The sequence below is a fragment of the Cherax quadricarinatus genome, chromosome 25, assembly GCF_038502225.1.
Source record: "Cherax quadricarinatus isolate ZL_2023a chromosome 25, ASM3850222v1, whole genome shotgun sequence".
NCBI classification, from domain to species: domain Eukaryota; kingdom Metazoa; phylum Arthropoda; class Malacostraca; order Decapoda; family Parastacidae; genus Cherax; species Cherax quadricarinatus.
The window spans coordinates 21,215,734-21,236,023 of record NC_091316.1 but is presented as its reverse complement, the minus strand read 5'-3'; the positions used below and the strand labels follow the sequence as shown (position 1 = coordinate 21,236,023).

General features: G+C 40.0%; 1 protein-coding gene across 4 annotated transcripts in view; it reads left to right on the top strand.

Moving 5' to 3' along the window:
- Positions 1 to 20,290, top strand: part of LOC128689997 (ribosome biogenesis protein BMS1 homolog) — a 121,019-nt gene that overhangs the window by 64,667 nt on the left and 36,062 nt on the right. For 3 of the 4 annotated variants that reach the window (XM_070088657.1, XM_053778471.2, XM_053778472.2), the window contains 2 exons: positions 4,375 to 4,614; positions 11,167 to 11,289. In XM_070088657.1, coding sequence (XP_069944758.1) covers positions 4,375 to 4,614; positions 11,167 to 11,289 — 363 coding nt within the window. The remainder of the gene's footprint in view (positions 1 to 4,374; positions 4,615 to 11,166; positions 11,290 to 20,290) is intronic. The other variant, XM_070088658.1, reaches the window with a different exon arrangement.

The following is a 20,290-nucleotide window of genomic DNA, read 5'->3' as shown; positions in this document are numbered from 1 at the left end:
AACTGTTGTCCAGAGGGCTGAGGAAGGGTTGTTGAGGTGGTTCGGACATGTAGAGAGAATGGAGCGAAACAGAATGACTTCAAGAGTGTATCAGTCTGTAGTGGAAGGAAGGCGGGGTAGGGGTCGGCCAAGGAAGGGTTGGAGGGAGGGGGTAAAGGAGGTTTTGTGTGCGAGGGGCTTGGACTTCCAGCAGGCATGCTTGAGCGTGTTTGATAGGAGTGAATGGAGACAAATGGTTTTTAATACTTGACGTGCTGTTGGAGTGTGAGCAAAGTAACATTTATGAAGGGATTCAGGGAAACCGGCAGGCCGGACTTGAGTCCTGGAGATGGGAAGTACAGTGCCTGCACTCTGAAGGAGGGGTGTTAATGTTGCAGTTTAAAAACTGTAGTGTAAAGCACCCTTCTGGCAAGACAGTGATGGAGTGAATGATGGTGAAAGTTTTTCTTTTTCGGGCCACCCTGCCTTGGTGGGAATCGGCCGGTGTGATAAAAAAAAAAAAAAAAAAAAAAAAAAAATTTTTACAATCTCTTTTGTCCCCCTTCCCTTTATACAAAAGGACTATACAGGCTCTCTGCCAATCCCTAGGTACCTTCCCCTCTTTCATACATTTATTAAACAAAAATAACAACCACTCCAACACTATGTTCTCCTTTGCTTTTAACATTTCTGTCATGATCCTGTCAGTTCCAGCTGCTTTACCCCCTTTCATTCTACGTAATGCCTCACGCACCTCCCCCACACTCACATCCTGCTGTTCTTCACTCTTAAAAGATGATATACCTCCCTGGCCAGTGCATGAAATTACCGCCTCCCTTTCTTTGTCGACATTTAAAAGTTCCTCAAAATATTCTCACCATCTACCCAAAACCTCCATCTCCCCATCTACTAACTCCCCTTCTTAACTGATAAATCCATTTGTTCCCTAGGCTTTCTTAACTTGTTTAACTCACTCCAAAATTTTTTATTTTCATTAAAATTCCTTGACAGTACCTCTCCCACTATCATCCGCTCTTCTTTTGCATTCTCTCACCACTCTCTTCATTTTTTTTTTCGACAAGTCGGCCGTGTCCCACCGAGCCAAGGTGACCCAAAGAGAAAGAAAATCCCCAAAAAGAAAATACTTTCATCATCATTCAACACTTTCACCTCACTCACACATAATTACTGTTTTTGCAGAGGTGCCCAGAATACAACAGTTTAGAAATATATACGTATAAAAATACACAGTATATCTCTCCAAACTGCCAGTATCCCAAACCTCTCCTTTAGAGTGTTGGCATTGTACTTCCCATTTCCAGGACTCAAGTCTGGTTATATAAAATAACCGGTTTCCCTGAATCCCTTCACTAAATATTACCCTGCTCACACACTTGTAGGTAGTAGGTTGGTAGACAGCAACCATCCAGGGGGGTACTACCATTCTGCCAAGTGAGTGTAAAACGAAAGCCTGTAATTGTTTTACATGATGGTAGGATTGCTGGTGTCTTTTGTCTATCTCATAAATATGCAAGATTACAGGTACGCCTTGCCACTTCTTCTTACACTTAGGTCACACTACACATACATGTACAAGCATATACAGTGTACCCCCGCATAACGATCACCTCCGAATGCGACCAATTATGTAAGTGTATTTATGTAAGTGCGTTTGCACGTGTATGTTTGGGGGTCTGAAATGGACTAATCTACTTCACAATATTCCTTATGGGAACAAATTCGGTCAGTACTGGCACCTGAACATACTTCTGGAGTGAAAAAATATCGTTAACTGGGGGTCCACTGTATATACACACCCCTTTGAGTTTTCTTCTATTTTCTTTCTAGTTCTTGTTCTTGTTTATTTCCTCTTACCTCCATGGGGAAGTGGAACAGAATTCTTCCTCCGTAAGCCATGCGTGTTGTAAGAGGCGACTAAAATACCGGGAGCAAGGGGCTAGTAACCCCTTCTCCCGTATAAATTACTAAATTTAAGAGAAACTTTCGTTTTTCTTTTTGGGCCACCCTGCCTTGGTGGGATACGGCCGGTGTGTTGAAAGAAAGAAGAGATATATACACACACACACACACACACACACACACACACACACACACACACACACACACACACACACACACACACACACACACACACACACACACACACACACACACACACACACACACACACACACACACACACACACACACACACACACACACACACACACACACACACACACACACACACACACACACACACACACACACACACACACACACACACACACACACACACACACCACACACACACATGCACACACACACCTGGAAAGGAACAAGATTATAAATGAAAACCAGCATGGGTTCATGGAAGGCAAATCTTGTATCACAAACCTCCTGGAGTTTTATGACAAGGTAACAGAAGTAAGACACGAGAGAGAGGGTTGGGTAGATTGCGTTTTCCTAGACTGCAGGAAGGCCTTTGACACAGTTCCCCACAAGAGATTAGTGCAGAAGCTGGAGGATCAGGCACACGTAAAAGGAAGGGCACTGCAATGGATAAGGGAATACCTGACAGGGAGGCAGCAACGAGTCATGGTACGTGAAGAGGTATCACAGTGGGCGCCTGTTACGAGCGGGGTCCCACAGGGGTCAGTTCTAGGACCAGTGCTATTTTTGATATATGTGAACGACATGATGGAAGGAATAGACTCTGAAGTGTCCCTGTTCGCAGATGACGTGAAGTTGATGAGAAGAATTAAATCGGACGAGGATGAGGCAGGACTGCAAAGAGACCTGGAGAGGCTGGACATGTGGTCCAGTAACTGGCTCCTCGAATTCAATCCAGCCAAATGCAAAGTCATGAAGATTGGGGAGGGGCAAAGAAGACCACAGACAGAGTATAGGCTAGGTGGACAAAGACTACAGACCTCACTCAGGGAGAAAGACCTTGGGGTGACCATAACACCGAGTACATCACCGGAGGCACACATCAACCAAATAACCGCTGCAGCATACGGGCGCCTGGCAAACCTGAGAATAGCGTTCCGATACCTCAATAAGGAATCGTTCAAGACACTGTACACTGTGTATGTTAGGCCCATACTGGAGTATGCAGCACCAGTCTGGAACCCACACCTGGTCAAGCACGTCAAGAAGTTAGAGAAAGTACAAAGGTTTGCAACAAGGCTAGTCCCAGAGCTCAAGGGAATGTCGTACGAGGAAAGGTTAAGGGAAATCGGACTGACGACACTGGAGGACAGAAGGGTCAGGGGAGACATGATAACGACATACAAGATACTGCGGGGAATAGACAAGGTGGACAGAGATAGGATGTTCCAGAGAGGGGACACAGGGACAAGAGGTCACAACTGGAAGCTGAAGACTCAGACGAGTCACAGGGACGTTAGGAAGTATTTCTTCAGTCATAGAGTTGTCAGCAAGTGGAATAGCCTAGCAAGTGAAGTAGTGGAGGCAGGAACCATACATAGTTTTAAGAAGAGGTATGACAAAGCTCAGGAAGCAGAGAGAGAGAGGATCCAGTAGCGATCAGTGAAGAGGCGGGGCCAGGAGCTGAGTCTCGACCCCTGCAACCACAATTAGGTGAGTACAATTAGGTGAGTACACACACACACACACACACACACACACACACACACACACACACACACACACACACACACACACACACACACACACACACACACACACACACCACACCACACACCACACACACACACACACACACACACACACACACACACACACACACACACACACACACACACACACACACACACTCACTGACTCACTGACTCACACTCCTCTGGGTTTTCTTCTGTTTTCATACTAGTTCTTATTCTTGTTTATTTCTTATCTCCTTGGGGAAGCAGAACAGAATTCTTCCTCCATAAGCCATGCTTGTCATATGATGCAACTAAAATGCCCGGAGCAAGGGTCTTGTAACCCCTTATCCTGTATAAATTACTAAATTTCAAGAAAAACTTTCATTTTTCTCTTTAGGTCACCCTGCCCCATTAGGATAAGGCCGGTTAAAAAAAAATATTTATAAAATTATTTGTACTGTCATTTATACTAAATAGTGTATTGGGGATACTGCCTTTGATCACCCTGATGTAACTGAACCATTTCAAATTTTAAATATAATTCTTATTTTAACCACCCTTATTCTCTTTTATCTCTTTCACTTTCACATTTCCATTTCTTGCTATGTTTCTGTCTTTTGTACACAGAACTTTTTAGTCCATGACTCCACTACCTCTCTCTCTTCATAATTTTTAAACTGCATTGTTCAATAAAAAATTTTGTTTTATATATATTTTTCATTTGTAAAAATATTGGTTTTATGAATTTCTTAATATATTCCCATAGGTCCGTATTAAGGTTCATCGCTGGTATCCCAAGATTCTTAAAAATCGAGATCCTCTCATCCTCTCTTTGGGCTGGCGGCGTTTTCAGACTTTAATGTACTATGCCAAGAGAGAAGACAACTTTAGAATGCGCTCAATGAAGTATGCAAGGAAGTATTTGCATATCGAAGCAATGTTTTGGGGACCAGTAACTTTTGTCAACACAGGATTTGTGGCTTTGCAAAATATCACAGATAGAGTGGTAAGAATAGTTTGCTTTCATAAGGTTGAAAAAAGACAGTGATTGAATGATTAAATTATGGTGAATGGGTTTTCTTCACGCTACCATGGTGGGAGACAGCCATTGAGGTAAAAGAATAAAAGATTGTGTGTGTGTGCTTGCATGTGTGTATGCGCATGTGGAGACACACATTGCTTCATACCGAAATAGAACTTGCAAAGTTTGAGGGAGCAAAGATTCAAACACAATCTGGAATTTGTAGAATCATAAAAAAATCCATGGGCAAAGGATATGAAAACACTGCATGTATTGACTGGTTTGCAAGAAACAACTAATTTAATTACATTTGTTAGTTTCCTGAGACTCCCATGGTGATAAACAATTTGTATATAGACAGTTTACACTGTGGTAGCCCTTTGAAATTCAAGCACAAACATTTATCAAGATGGTGCTACTACATTATCTCTGCACTTTTTTGTTTTCTTACTATACTTTTCACACTAATATCAGTCTCTAACACATTCAACATTTGTGTACGTACAGCTAGGGTAAGTGAATTTATTCTGTCACTGTGTTGCCAGAGGCAAGCTTACAGTGACGATGAAAATGTAAGAGAAGTCTTCACCAGGGGTTGAGCCTGAGTACAATTCAAGGAGATATTTGCTGTAAAGATGGTCCTGTTTTTTCAGAATGGGAAAGCACTTCCCTTGAAAGGATAGAGAAAGTATTGCAGGAATAAAAAGTTAAAAATACTAAGTAAACTGATTTTTTCATAATACATTCCACACTCCATAGCATCACAGGAAATTAGTGCCCCACAAACTAGCAGCATATTCACAGCAGTATTTTTAAGCTATGTGCTAAGTTGTTCTTTCTTTCAACAAACTGGTTGTATCCCACCGAAGATATGCTAAGTTATCCACGTGAATTTTCATAAAACAAAATGTCTTCTTTTTTTTTTTCATTCCCTTCTAACAAACAGCTTCCACTCAATCCTGTTCAAGTCCTCTCTGTTGACTGAGAATCAAACACACACTCATCTCATCCATAGCTTTCTGGTTGAAGGTGCTCCTGGTTCCCATTTTGTGGCACGCAGCTGACTGTGAAACATTTAAATATTTGCCCAGGGCTTAAGTCCTTTCACTTTCATTGTGATTTTTAGAATTATTGGGGTGCCTGTAAGGATATTGGAGAACTTTTAGGAGAATCATTTGATGTTAATAATTTAATGGAATATTTAATGATGATGATTATTTTAGCTTGGTGTGATTGTATTTGTATAGCTTTATTCATACTAGTAGGTTTTTAATTTTATTTTTGTTTTTCCTGTGTTTTACTTATTTTTTGTTGCCGAGAGCTCTTAAATTATCTACATGGTCATAGTACTCTTCAAATATTCAAAACTGCCTACCTACTTGTTGAAGACTGCTTCTTTCAGCATACAGGAAATCATAGTTTGATGTTGCAGATTGGCCTAGCCCAAAAAAACGTCACTTTAAATGCGGTAATATTCCTAGAACTACTGAGAGATATGGTGTAATTTCTTATCTAATTTTGTTTGACAAGTGAGAAATTCTGTAGAGGTTATTGAATAGGTAAGTGGGAAAGGAAGAGATACATAAGTGGAAGAACCACTGGTATGAGAAAATGAAGAAGCCGTTTCCCCTCTTCTAGGTAGTAGGTGGGTAGATAGCAACCACCCCGGGAGATACTACTGTCCTGCCAAATGAATGTGAAACGGAAACTGTAATTGTTTTACATGATGGTAGGATTGCTGGTGTCTTTTTTTTTTTTTCTCATAAACATGCAGGATTTCAGGTACATCTTGCTACTTCTATTTACCCTTAGGTCACACTACACATACATGTACAAGCATATACAGTGGACCCCCGCATACCGTTGGCCTTACATAACGTTAAATCCGCATACCGCTACATTTTATCGCCAAGAGTTTGCCTCGCATACCGCTAAAAAACCCGCTCAACACTGTTCGTCTGAGACGCGTCTATGTGCGGCCTGAGCCACGCTCACATGTTCCGCCGGTGGCATTGTTTACCAGCCAGCCTCCGCGGTAACATCCAAGCATACAATCGGAACATTTCGTATTATTACAGTGTTTTTGGTGATTTTATCTGCAAAATAAGTGACCATGGGCCCCAAGAAAGCTTCTAGTGCCAACCCTACAGCAGTAAGGGTGAGAATTACTATAGAGATGAAGAAAAAGATCATTCATAAGTATGAAAGTGGAGTGCGTGTCTCCGAGCTGGCCAGGTTGTATAATAAACCCCAATCAACCATCGCTACTATTGGTGTTACAGCTGCTGCTGCTGCTGTACCACCGACAGCTGCTGCTGCTGCTGCACTGTCAGCTGCTGCTGCTGCTGTAGCACTGTCAGCTGCTGCTGCTGCTGTACCACCCACCGTCAGCTGCTGCTGCTGCTGCTGTAGTACCATCTGCTACTGCTGTAGCATCGTCTGCTGCTGCTGTAGCATCGTCTGCTGCTGCTGTAGCACTGTCAGCTGCTGCTGCTGTTGTACCACCGTCAGCTGCTGCTGCTGCTGTAGTACCATCTGCTGCTGCTGTAGTACCGTCTGCTGCTGCTGTAGCATTGTCTGCTGCTGCTGTAGCATCGTCTGCTGCTGCTGTAGCACTGTCAGCTGCTGCTGCTGTTGTACCACCGTCAGCTGCTGCTGCTGCTGCTGTAGTACCGTCTGCTGCTGCTGTAGTACCGTCTGCTGCTGCTGTAGCATCGTCTGCTGCTGCTGTAGCACTGTCAGCTGCTGCTGCTGCTGCTGTAGCACTGTTGTTGGTGTGGCTTATTGAGAATATCAAGAAACAATTAACCCCAGAGGATTTGCCACCCAGGATAACCCAAAAAAGTCAGTGTCATCGAAGACTGTCTAACTTATTTCCATTGGGGTCCTTAATCTTGTCTCCCAGGATGCAACCCACACCAGTCGACTAACACCCAGGTGAACAGGGAAAAATGCCTGGAACTAGTGCTCATATTGGTGAATTTAAAGCCAGCAAAGGTTGGTTTGAGAGATTTAAGAATCGTAGTGGCATACACAGTGTGATAAGGCCTGTTCTGGAAGAAAATGCCAAACAGGACCTACAGTACTCAGGAGGAAAAGGCACTCCCAGGACACAGTGTCTCATCAGTCATTGCTGCATCTTCAATAAAGGTAAGTGTCATTTATTCTTCATTTAGTAGAGTAGTACATGCACAATATATATTGTGCATGTACTACTCTACTATTGTGCATGTATCCTTCTCTTTGTGTGTAGGAAAATGTATATTTCATGTGGTAAAAATTTTTTTTCATACTTTTGGGTGTCTTGCACGGATTAATTTGATTTCCATTATTTCTTATGGGGAAAATTCATTCGCATAACGATAATTTTGCATAACAATGAGCTCTCTTGCACGGATTAATATCACTATGCTGGGGTCCACTGTTCAGTGGACCCCTGAGTTTCGTCAACATCGACTTTTGTGAAATTCGACTTTCGGCAAGTTTTTTCGTCAAAATTTAGCCTCGCGGTTCATGATTGGACTTGTGATTTGGCAACCGTCCGGTACCCATCCGCCTGTCACCACGCACACAAAGCCAGTCTCCCGCACCATTCACACTCAGTGTGCCATGCCATTGTTTACCAGCACGTGACCATCACCCTGCGTGTTCATACAATACATTTCATAATAATCCATTGTTTTTTGTGCTTGCAACTGCTAAATAAGTCATCATGGGCCCAAGGAAAGCTAGTGCAAGCCCTTTGGTAAAGAAAGTGAGGAGCACAATTAAATTCAAGAAGGAAATCAAGAGAGGGATTTTGAAGGGTTTGGGGCTGACCCTAAGGAGTCTATGCCAGTTGTGGAATCTATTGTGGCATTGGGGAAGTCCCTGGGGTTGGAGATGAGTGGCAAGGATGTGGAAGAGTTGGTGGAGGACCACAGGGAAGAGCTAACCACTGAAGAGCTGCAAGAGCTTCATCTGCAACAGCAAGAGATCACAGCTCAGGAAATTGCTGCAGAGGAGGAGGAAAAGAGATGGAGGAAGGTGCCGTCTACAAAGATTAAGGACATCTGTGCAAAGTGGACTGAAGTTCAAACATTTATGGATGAACTTCACCTTAACAAAGCTGTTGCAGGCCGTATTGGTAACATGTGCAATGACAGTGTTGTGTCCCACTTCAGACAAATCTTAAAGAAACTCCAGAAACAGAGCTCTCTGGACAGATATTTTTTGTGAAAGGGGTCCAGTGACTCTCAAGTTGTTCTCAGTGTCTTTAAAAAACAAAGAAGGAAAGTCATCCCAGATAAGGACTTGGTACCTAAAGTCCTAATGGAAGGAGATTCTCCTTCCAAACAATAGTGTACACCTTCCTCCTATCCCCTCCTCCCATCTTCCATCCACCCAGAAGTCTTCAGTAAAGGTAAGTGTAATGTTATTATTTTATATATGTATGTACTTGATTTCTCATTGTTTTCAGTATGTAAATCTTTATTTAATTTGAAAAAAAAAATTAATTTAATATTTTTGGGTGTCTGGAACGGATTAATTTTATTTCCATTATTCCTTATAGGGAAAATGGTTTCACCATTTGGCAATTTCGACATTTGGCAGACTCTCTGGAACGGATTAATCACGAAACTCGGGGGTCCACTGTATATACATACCCCTCTGGGTTTTCCTCTATTTTCTTTGTAGTCCTTGTTCTTGTTTATTTCCTCTTATCTCCATGGGGAAGTGGAACAGAATTCTTCCTTGATAAGCCATGCGTGTCGTAAGAGGCGACTAAAATGCCAGGAACAATGTATAAATTACTAAATTTAGAAAGAGAAACTTTCATTTTTCTTTTTGGGCCACCCTGCCTTGGTGGGATACGGCCGGTTTGTTGAAAAAAAAAAAATCAAGATTTCAGATACGTCTTGCTACTTCTACTTACACTTAGGTTACACTGCACATACATGTACAAGCATATATATACATATCCCTCTGGGTTTTCTTCTATTTTCTTACTAGTTCTTTTTCTTGTTTATTTCCTCTTAGCTCCATGGGGAAGTGGAACAGAATTCTTCCTCCATAAGCCATGCATGTTGTAAGAGGCGACTAAAATGCCAGGAGCAAGGGGCTAGTAACCCCTTCTCCTGTATACATTACTAAATTTAAGAAGAGAAACTTTCGTTTTCCTTTTTGGGCCACCGTGTCTCTGTGGGATACGGCCAGTTTGTTGAAAGAAGAAGAAACATGCGAGATACCAGATATATTTTGCTACTTCTGCTTACACTTAGGTCACCAAATCTTTCAGTGGGCTGCAGAAAACAATATGAAGTTCAACGATGAGAAATTTCAATTACTCAGATATGGTAAACATGAGGAAATTAAACCTTCATCTGAGTACAAAACAAATTCTGGCCACAAAATAAAGCGAAACACCAACGTCAAAGACCTGGGAGTGATCATGTCGGAGGATCTCACCTTCAAGGACCATAACATTGTATCAATCGCATCTGCTAGAAAAATGACAGGATGGATAATGAGAACCTTCAAAACTAGGGAGGCCAAACCCATGATGACACTCTTCAGGTCACTTGTTCTATCTAGGCTGGAATATTGCTGCACACTAACAGCACCTTTCAAGGCAGGTGAAATTGCCAACCTAGAAAATGTACAGAGAACTTTCACGGCGCGCATAACGGAGATAAAACACCTCAATTACTGGGAGCGCTTGAGGTTCCTAAACCTGTATTCCCTGGAATGCAGGAGGGAGAGATACATGATTATATACGCCTGGAAAATCCTAGAGGGACTAGTACCGAACTTGCACACGAAAATCACTCACTACGAAAACAAAAGACTTGGCAGATGATGCACCATCCCCCCAATGAAAAGCAGGGGTGTCACTAGCACATTAAGAGACCATACAGTAAGTGTCAGGGGCCCGAGACTGTTCAACTGCCTCCCAGCACACATAAGGGGGATTACCAACAGACCCCTGGCAGTCTTCAAGCTGGCACTGGACAAGCACCTAAAGTCAGTTCCTGATCAGCCCGGCTGTGGCTCGTACGTTGGTTTGCGTGCAGCCAGCAGCAACAGCCTGGTTGATCAGGCTCTGATCCACCAGGAGGCCTGGTCACAGACCGGGCCGCGGGGGCGTTGACCCCCGGAACTCTCTCCAGGTAAACTCCAGGTAAACACTAGACATGCATGTACATACATATATGTTTATACACCCATCTGGGTTTTCTTCTATTTTCTTAATAGTTCTTGCTTTTTATTTCCTCTTATCTCAATGGTGAAGTAGAAAAGAATTCTTCCTCTGTAAGCCATGCTTGTCATAAAAGGCAGTTAAAATGCTGAGAGCAAGAGGCCAGTAACCCCTTCTCTACAAATTACTAAATTTAAGAAGAAACTTTCATTTTTCTTTATGGGCCACCCTGCCGAGGTGGGATATGGCCGTTTTGTTAAAAAAAAAAATTTCCACTGTGTGTAATCTTGATGTGTATGTAATCTTGCTTGATGTGTTTTTAGTTGTTGTATATTCATTAATGCTTATTTATCACCCAGCCTGAATTTCGCATTGCTGCTAATGGTGTAGTTTTGGAGACAGACCAGAGTTGCAAGATAGTTAAGAAACTCAAGTTGTTGGGCAACCCAGAAAATATCCTGAAGAAGACAGCCTTCATCAAGGTATTTTTTTTTTTTTTTTTTTTTTTTTTTAGTTCATAACTGTTCTGTTGGTTGCTGTATTACACTAGTAGGTCTAGTGCTTCTTTTTTATTATAATAATATTAATATTCCGTTGGTTAGCCTTATCAGGAAATTAAACTAAACTCTTAACACTTATTATGAACCCTAAGATTTTTGTAATTTCCATATAGTTTTTTGTTTTGGTTTTCAGAAAGAAATTCAGAAATTTTCTTTTTCTGCTTTAGTCAGCTTTTGTTTCCATTTTTTTTTTTTTAATGTCTTCATTTAAAGCCTGAGCCATTGACTCAAAGCTACCAAGCTGAATGGAAGTAATCTATGTTTGGGAGGGGGAATGAGGTGCACATTAGTGTTCTTTGTCTACTGTTGTGTTCTGTGTATGCCTATGATATATCTGTGACCAGCATTGAGAATTTTCCTATCACAGCCCAGCCTGTGGCCAGGCTTTTCTGTTGATTACCTTTTCATTCAACCAGGTTCTTGCTGTCAGTAGCCTGCTGACCCACATACCCATCACAGCCTGGTTGATCTAGCACCTGGTGGAGGAAGTTTCCTCTTGAAGACTTCTTTTTAACAAAACCTTGTAGATAGTAGGTTGGTACTAGATAGCCACCATCCAGGGAGATACTCAAAAGTTTGAAACAGAATCCTATTAAATTCTTTGCAAATAGACAGGATTTTTTTTCTTTTCCCTCCTTCATGAATGTTTTTCAACACATTGGCTGTCTCCCACCAAGGCAGGGTGACCCAAAATAGAAAGAAACACTTTCACCATCATTCGCACATAATCACTGACTCTGAAGAGGCGCCCAGATATGACAGTTTAGGTGTCACTCTAAAGCAGTCAGTATCTCAAACCCCTCCTTTAAAGTGCAGGCATTGTACTTCCCACCTCTAGGACTAAAGTTCAGCTAACTGGTTTCCTTGAGTCCTGTCACAAAATATTACCCTGCTCATGCTCCAGGAGCTCGTCAGGTCCCAAAAAACATTCCTCCATTCTGGTTGACCAGGCAAGCACCAGACGAGCTTGGCCCATGGCTGTGCTCAGAGAGTAGATAAACTCTTCAAAGGTATATCAAAGGTGTGTGTGTGTGTGTGTTTGGGTGGGTGGATGGAGGGCCCCAGTTATACGGCAGGTTAGGTTCCAGGCTACTGCCGCAAAGCAAAACTTCATTTTTTCCACTTATGAATGTATATAAATGCCAGATAACACATTTACACTAACATATATTAACAGTAGAACTAGGCATTAAAAAACAATAAAAAGTAAAATGCACACACAGTACACTCATTATTTACCTCAAAATATTTGTAATCTTAATGTAGGGCAAAAGATGAGTAGTATTTACTGTAGGAAGTCAGGTGTGGTAGCCCTCCTGGCCACCCCACCCACACGTAATATACTACGACGCTTAAAGTTCCCTAGAGTGATAAACTGCATATACAGTACACTCATTACTTACCTTAAAATATTTGTAGTCTTAATGGTCTTAATGTAGGGTGAGAGGTGAAAAGTATTTATTTGTAGAAAGTCATGTGGGAGGTAGGGCAGGGTAGCCCACCTGGCCACATCATCTACTACGACATTAAAGCGCCCTAGTGTTAAAATGCATATACAGTACACTCATTACTTACCTTAACCCTTAACCCTTTCAGGGTCCGTCCCGTAGATCTACGGCTTTATGTTCAGGGTCCAAACCGTAGATCTACGTCATGAGCTCAGCTCACTCTGATAAACTGTGATATGAGAGAATAGATATGAGAGAATACATCTATGTGGTATGTGTGCACCACATAAAACAGATCCTGCAGCATACTGTGTATAACGAGAGAAAAAAAACTGAAATCATGATTTTTCGATTAAAACAGCGACTTTGCAGTGTTTTTTCGTATGGATTTTATAGTTGTACATGTATTTGAGATTTCTTGGTCTCATTTGATAGAATGGAAGACATTTTACAGAAATAGAGATGATTTTGATTGGTTTTAGCACAGGAAATGGCTTGAAACTGAGCTCAAAGTAGCAGAAATGTTAAATTTTTGCCGATATTCAAGAGTAAACAAACGACCTCACACATCTAATACACGCCAGCTGGTGGGTCTAATATACATTCACAAATATGATGATGATATTTATACAATTATTACAATATTGCATAACAGTAAATCTTCTATTTTTTGGTGTGAATAAAAATTCATTATGTGAATAAAAAATCAAAATGGAATTTATTTGTAAAGCCTCAAAACGTAACTGATGAACAGAGGAAATGTTAGTTTAGTTCCAGGAATACCTACATTGTTTATTCTGGACCCTATTTTGAAATTGGAATATTTTGAACTTTGTGTTCAATTGGCCAAATTAACAATTTCCGATCACTTTAATTTGTAGTTGAAACAGTTGACTTGGCGATTTCTTGTGCTCAATTGATAGAATAGAAGTAATACTAGTGAAACAGCTAAGAATTTGGTTGACTGGAATAATGTAATTGGCCTAAAATGGGAGTCAAAGTCGGCAAAATCGCCGATTCGTAAACGTCGCTGACACATCAAAATTCGCGAGCGCATAATTTCATCAATTTTCCATCAAATTTCGTACTTTTTGTTTTATTACCTTCACAAAAAGATTCTCTACCATTTCATAAGAAAAAATAACAAATTTTTTTTTTTGAAAATTCTTGGACACTGGGGCACCACTTCAGATTTGGGCCTTGGACCCTGAAGGGGTTAAACTGTCCAAACATAGATCTACGTTCACTTGCTTAAGACTTGAATATTTTGGGATTTTTTTTTATTTTTTTATTTTTTTTTTGTTTTTTGTTTTTGTTTAAAATGAAGAGCACATTTTTCCCAGCGTCCCCGAATTTTGTCATACTGCGCACACCGAGTGCACAGACCCATTCTCTCGTGTCTAGGCAACTCAAGCCTATCGTGCCAAGGTTGAAAGCATGTAAAATAAAATGTAGATCTACATTCAGAGCGCCATGCACGTGCACATAGATCTACATTTGGACAGTTTAAGGGTTAAAATATTTGTAGTCTTAATGTAGGGTGAGAGGTGAATAAGCAGGATAAAAACGAATAAACAAGACAGAGAGAACGAGTAAGAAGACAGAGCCGCAGAGTACTTATGTAAACAGACCGTCTGGTTATGGTTCATACACGTTCATACAAACAACTTATATTGTGTACAAGTTGTCTCCACAGTGGTACAGTAGAATAAATAAAAAACACTTCTATTCTCATGTAATTTTTAGAAGGAATGATGCTCTGACAAATTATTATTATTATTATTTCGGAGTGTGGAAATTAGGAAAAGGTGTGGAGTTAATAAAAGTATTAGTCAGAGGGCAGAAGAGGGGTTGTTGAGGTGGTTTGGTCATTTAGAGAGAATGGATCAAAGTAGAATGGCATGGAAAGCATATAAATCTATAGGGGAAGGAAGGCGGGGTAGGGGTCGTCCTCGAAAGGGTTGGAAAGAGGGGGTAAAGGAGGTTTTGTGGGCGAGGGGCTTGGACTTCCAGCAAGCGTGCATGAGCGTGTTAGATAGGAGTGAATGGAGACGAATGATACTTGGGACCTGACAATCTGTTGGAGTGTGAGAAGGGTAATATTTAGTGAAGGGATTCAGGGAAACCGGTTATTTTCATATAGTCGGACTTGAGCCCTGGAAATGGGAAGTAGAATGCCTGCACTTTAAAGGAGGGGTTTGGGATATTGGCAGTTTGGAGGGATATGTTGTGTATCTTTATATGTATATGCTTCTAAACTGTTGTATTCTGAGCACCTCTGCAAAAGCAGTGATAATGTGTGAGTGTGGTGAAAGTGTTGAATGATGATGAAAGTATTTTCTTTTTGGGGATTTTCTTTTTTTGGGTCACCCTGCCTCGGTGGGAGATGACCGACTTGTTGAAAAATATATATATATATATATATATATATATATATATATATATATATATATATATATTTTAGGAAAGTCTTGAAGAAACGGGAGGTACAGAGCTCTATGGACACCCTGCCTCGGTGGGAGATGACCGACTTGTGGAAAAATATATATATATATATATATATATATATATATATATATATATATATATATATATATATATATATATATATATATATATATATATATATATATATATATACAGTGGACCCCCGGTTAACGATTTTAATCCGTGCAAGAGGGCTCATCGTTATGCGAAATAATCGTTATGCGAATTAATTTTCCCCATAAGAAATAATGGAAATAAAATTAATCCGTGCAAGACGCCCAAAAGTATGAAAAAAAATTTTTTTTACCACATGAAATGTTAATTTTAATACACACAAACTGAAAAAGGCATGCACAATTACATGACACTTACTTTTATTGAAGATCTGGTGATGATTGATGGGATGGGAGGAGGGGAGAGCATTATCTTCTTACTGTTTAGAAGGGGAATCCCCTTCCATTAGGACTTGAGGTAGCAAGTCCTTTTCTGGGGTTACTTCCCTTCTTCTTTTAATGCCACTAGGACCAGCTTCAGAGTCACTGGACCTCTGTCGCACAACAAATCTGTCCATAGAGCTCTGTACCTCCCGTTTCTTCAAGACTTTCCTAAAATGGGCCATAACATTGTCATTGAAATAGTCACAAGCACGGCTTGCAACAGCTGTGTCAGGGTGATTTTCATCTATAAAGGTTTGCAGTTCAAACCACTCTGCACACATTTCCTTAATCTTTGAAGTAGGCACAATGGATTCCACAACTGGCATAGGCTTCTCAGGGTTAGCCCCAAACCCTTCAAAATCTTTCTTAATTTCCATACTAATTCTCACCCTTTTTACCACAGGGTTGGCACTAGAAGCTTTCTTGGGGCCCATGGTCACTTATTTTCCAGAAACACCACCGAAAACACTGTAATAATACGAAATATTCCGAGTGTATGCTTGGATGTTACCGCGGAGGCTGGCTGGTAAACAATGGGACGGCCGGCACATGTGAGGGCACATTGGACGCGTCTCGGACGAAAATCGGTATGCGGGTTTTTAATCGGTATGCGGGGCAAAAATTTTGCGATAAAAGTAATCGTTATGCGGAAAAATCGCTATGCGATGCCATCGTTATGCGGGGGTCCACTGTATATATATATATATATATATATTTAGGTAGTAGGTTGGTAGACAGCAACCGCCCAGGGAGGTACTACCGTCCTGCCAAGTGAGTGTAAAACGAAAGCCTGTAATTGTTTTACATGATGGTAGGATTGCTGGTGTCCTTTTTTTTCTGTCTCATAAACATGCAAGATTTCAGGTACGTCTTGCTACTTCTACTTACACTTAGGTCACACTACACATGCATGTACAAGCATATATATGTATAGATACACATCCCTCTGGGTTTTCTTCTATTTTCTTTCTAGTTCTTGTTGTTGTTTATTTCCTCTTATCTCCATGGGGAAGTGGAACAGAATTCTTCCTCCGTAAGCCATGCGTGTTGTAAGAGGCGACTAAAATGCCAGGAGCAAGGGGCTAGTAACCCCTTCTCCCGTATAAATTACTAAATTTAAAAAGAGAAACTTTCGTTTTTCTTTTTGGGCCACCCTGCCTTGGTGGGATACGGCCGGTTTGTTGAAAAAAAAAAAAAAAAAAAAAAAAATATATATATATATATATATATATATATATATATATATATATATATATATATATATATATATATATATATATATACATATATATATATATATATATATATATATATATATATACATATATATATATATATATATATATATATACATATATATATATATATATATATATATATATATATATATATATATATATATATATATATATATATATATATATATATATATATATATATATATATATATATATATATATATATATATATATATATATACATATATATATATATATATATATATATATATATATATATATATATATATATATATATATATATATATATATATATATATATATATATATATATACAGTGGACCCCCGCATAACAATATTATTTCAATCCAGAAGTCTGGGTGCCGTTATAGACCGAATTTGTTCCCATAAGAAATATTGTGAATTAGATTAGTCCATTTCAGACCCCAAAAAATACACCTACAAAAGCACTTACAAAAATAAACTTACATAATTGGTCGAGTTGGGAGCTGATCGTTATCCGGGGGTCCACTGTTTATTTATTTTTTTTCAACAAGTTGGCTGTCTCCCACTGAGGCAGGGTGACCCAAAAAGAAAGAAAATCCTCAAAAAGAAAATACTTTCATTATCATTCAACACTTTCACCACACTCACACATTATCACTGCTTCTGCAGAGGTGCTCAGAATACAGCAGTTTAGAAGCATATACGTATAAAGATACACAACATATCCCTTCAAACTGCCAATATCCCAAACCCCTCCTTTAAAGTGCAGGCATTGTACTTCCCGTTTCCAGGACTCAAGTCCGGCTATATAAAAATAACCGGTTTCCCTGAATCCCTTCACTAAATATTACCCTGCTCGGACTCCAACAGCTTGGTCAGGTTCTCAATACCATTCATCTCCATTCTCTCCTATCTAACATGCTCATGAATGCTTGCTGGAAGTCCAAGCCCCTCTCCCACAAAACCTTCTTTATCCCCTCCCTCCAACCTTTTCGAGGACGACCCCTACCCCGCCTTCCTTCCCCTACAGATAAATTCGCTTTCCATGTCATTCTACTTTGATTCATTCTCTCTAAATGACCAAACCACCTCAACAACCCCTCTTCAGCCCTCTGACTAATACTTTTATTAACTCCACACCTTTCCTAATTTCCACACTTCAGATTTTCTGCATAATATTTACACCACACATTGCCCTTAGACAGGACATCTCCACTGCCTCCAACTGCCTCCTCACTGCAGCATTTACAACCCAAGCTTCACACCCATATAAGAGTGTTGGTACTACTAAACTTTCATACATATCCTTCTTTGCCTCCATAGATAACGTTTTTTTTATCTCCACATGTGTATACCTCAATGCACCACTCGCCTTTTTTCCTTCATCAATTCTATGATTAACCTCAGCCTTCATAAATCCATCCGCTTAGACATCAACTCCCAAATATCTGAAAACATTCACTTCTTCCATACTACTCCTCCCCAATTTGATATCCGATTTTTCTTTATCTAAATCATTTGATACCCTCATCACCTTACTCTTTTCTATGTTCACTTACAACTTTCTACCTTTACACACACTCCCAAACTCGTCCACTAACCTTTGCAATTTTTCTTTAGAATCTCCTATAAGCACAGTATCATCAGCAAAAAGTAACTGTGTCAATTCCCATTTTGTATTTGATTCCCCATAATTTAATCCCACCCCTCTCCCGAACACCCTAGCATTTGCTTCTTTTGCATCCCCATCTATAAATATATTAAACAACCATGGTGACATTACACATCCCTGTCTAAGACCTTCTTTTACCAGGAAGTAGTCTCCCTCTCTTCTACACACCCTAACCTGAGCCTCACTATCCTCATAAAAACTCTTTACAGCATTTAGTAACTTACCACCTATTCCATATACTTGCAACGTCTGCCACATTGCTCCCCTATCCACTCTATCATATGCCTTTTCTAAATCCATAAATGCAATAAAAACTTCCCTACCTTCATCTAAATACTGTTCACATATATGCTTCAATGTAAACACTTGATCTACACATCCCCTACCCACTCTAAAACCTCCTTGCTCATCTGCAATCCTACATTCTGTCTTACCTCTAATTCTTTCAATAATATCCCTACCGTACACTTTTTCTGGTATGCTCAGTAAATTTATTCCTCTATAATTCTTACATTCTCTTTTGTCCCCCTTCCCTTTATATAAAGGGACTATACATGCTCTCTGCCAATCCTTAGGTACCTTCCCCTCTTTCATACATTTATTAAAAAAAAATACCAACCACTCAAATACTATATCTCCCCCTGCTTTTAACATTTCTGTCATGATCCCATCAGTTCCAGCTGTTTTACCCTCTTTCATTTCATGTAATACCTCACGCACCTCCCCCACACTCACATCCTGCTCTTCATCACTCCTAAATGATGGTATACCTCCCTGGCCAGTGCATGAAATTACCGCCTCCCTTTCTTTGTCGACATTTAAAAGTTCCTCAAAATATTCTCTCCATCTACCCAATACCTCCATCTCCCCATCTACTAACTCCCCTACTCTGTTTTTAACTGACAAATCCATTCGTTCTCTAGGCTTTCTTAACTTGTTTAACTCAAAAAAAATTTCTTATTTTCATTAAAATTTCTTGACAGTGCCTCCCACTCTATCATCTGTTCTCCTTTTGCACTCTCTCACTCTTCATCATTCTTTTACTCTCCATATACTCTACTCTTCTTATAACACTTCTGCTTTGTAAAAAACCTCTCATAAGCTAACTTTTTCTCTTTTATCACACCCTTTACTTCATCATTCCACCAATCACTCCTCTTTCTTCCTGCGCCCACCCTCCTATAACCACAAACTTCTGCCCCACATTCTAATATTGCATTTTTAAAACTATTCCAACCCTCTTCAACCCCCCACTACTCATACTTGTACCAGCCCACCTTTCTGCCAGTAGTTGCTTATATCTCACCCGAACTTCCTCCTCCCTTAGTTTATACAGCTTCACCTCCCTCTTGCTTGTTGTTGCCATTTTCCTCTTGTCCCATCTACCTCTTACTCTAACTGTAGCTACAATTAAATAATGATCCGATATATCAGTTGTCCCTCTATAAACGTGTACATCCTGGAGCCTACCCATCAACCTGTTATCCACCAATACATAATCTAACAAACTACTTTCATTACGTGCTGTATCATACCTTGTATATTTATTTATCCTTTTTTTTATAAAATATGTATTACCTATTATCATACCTCTTTCTACACATAGCTCAATTAAAGGCTCCCCATTTACATTTA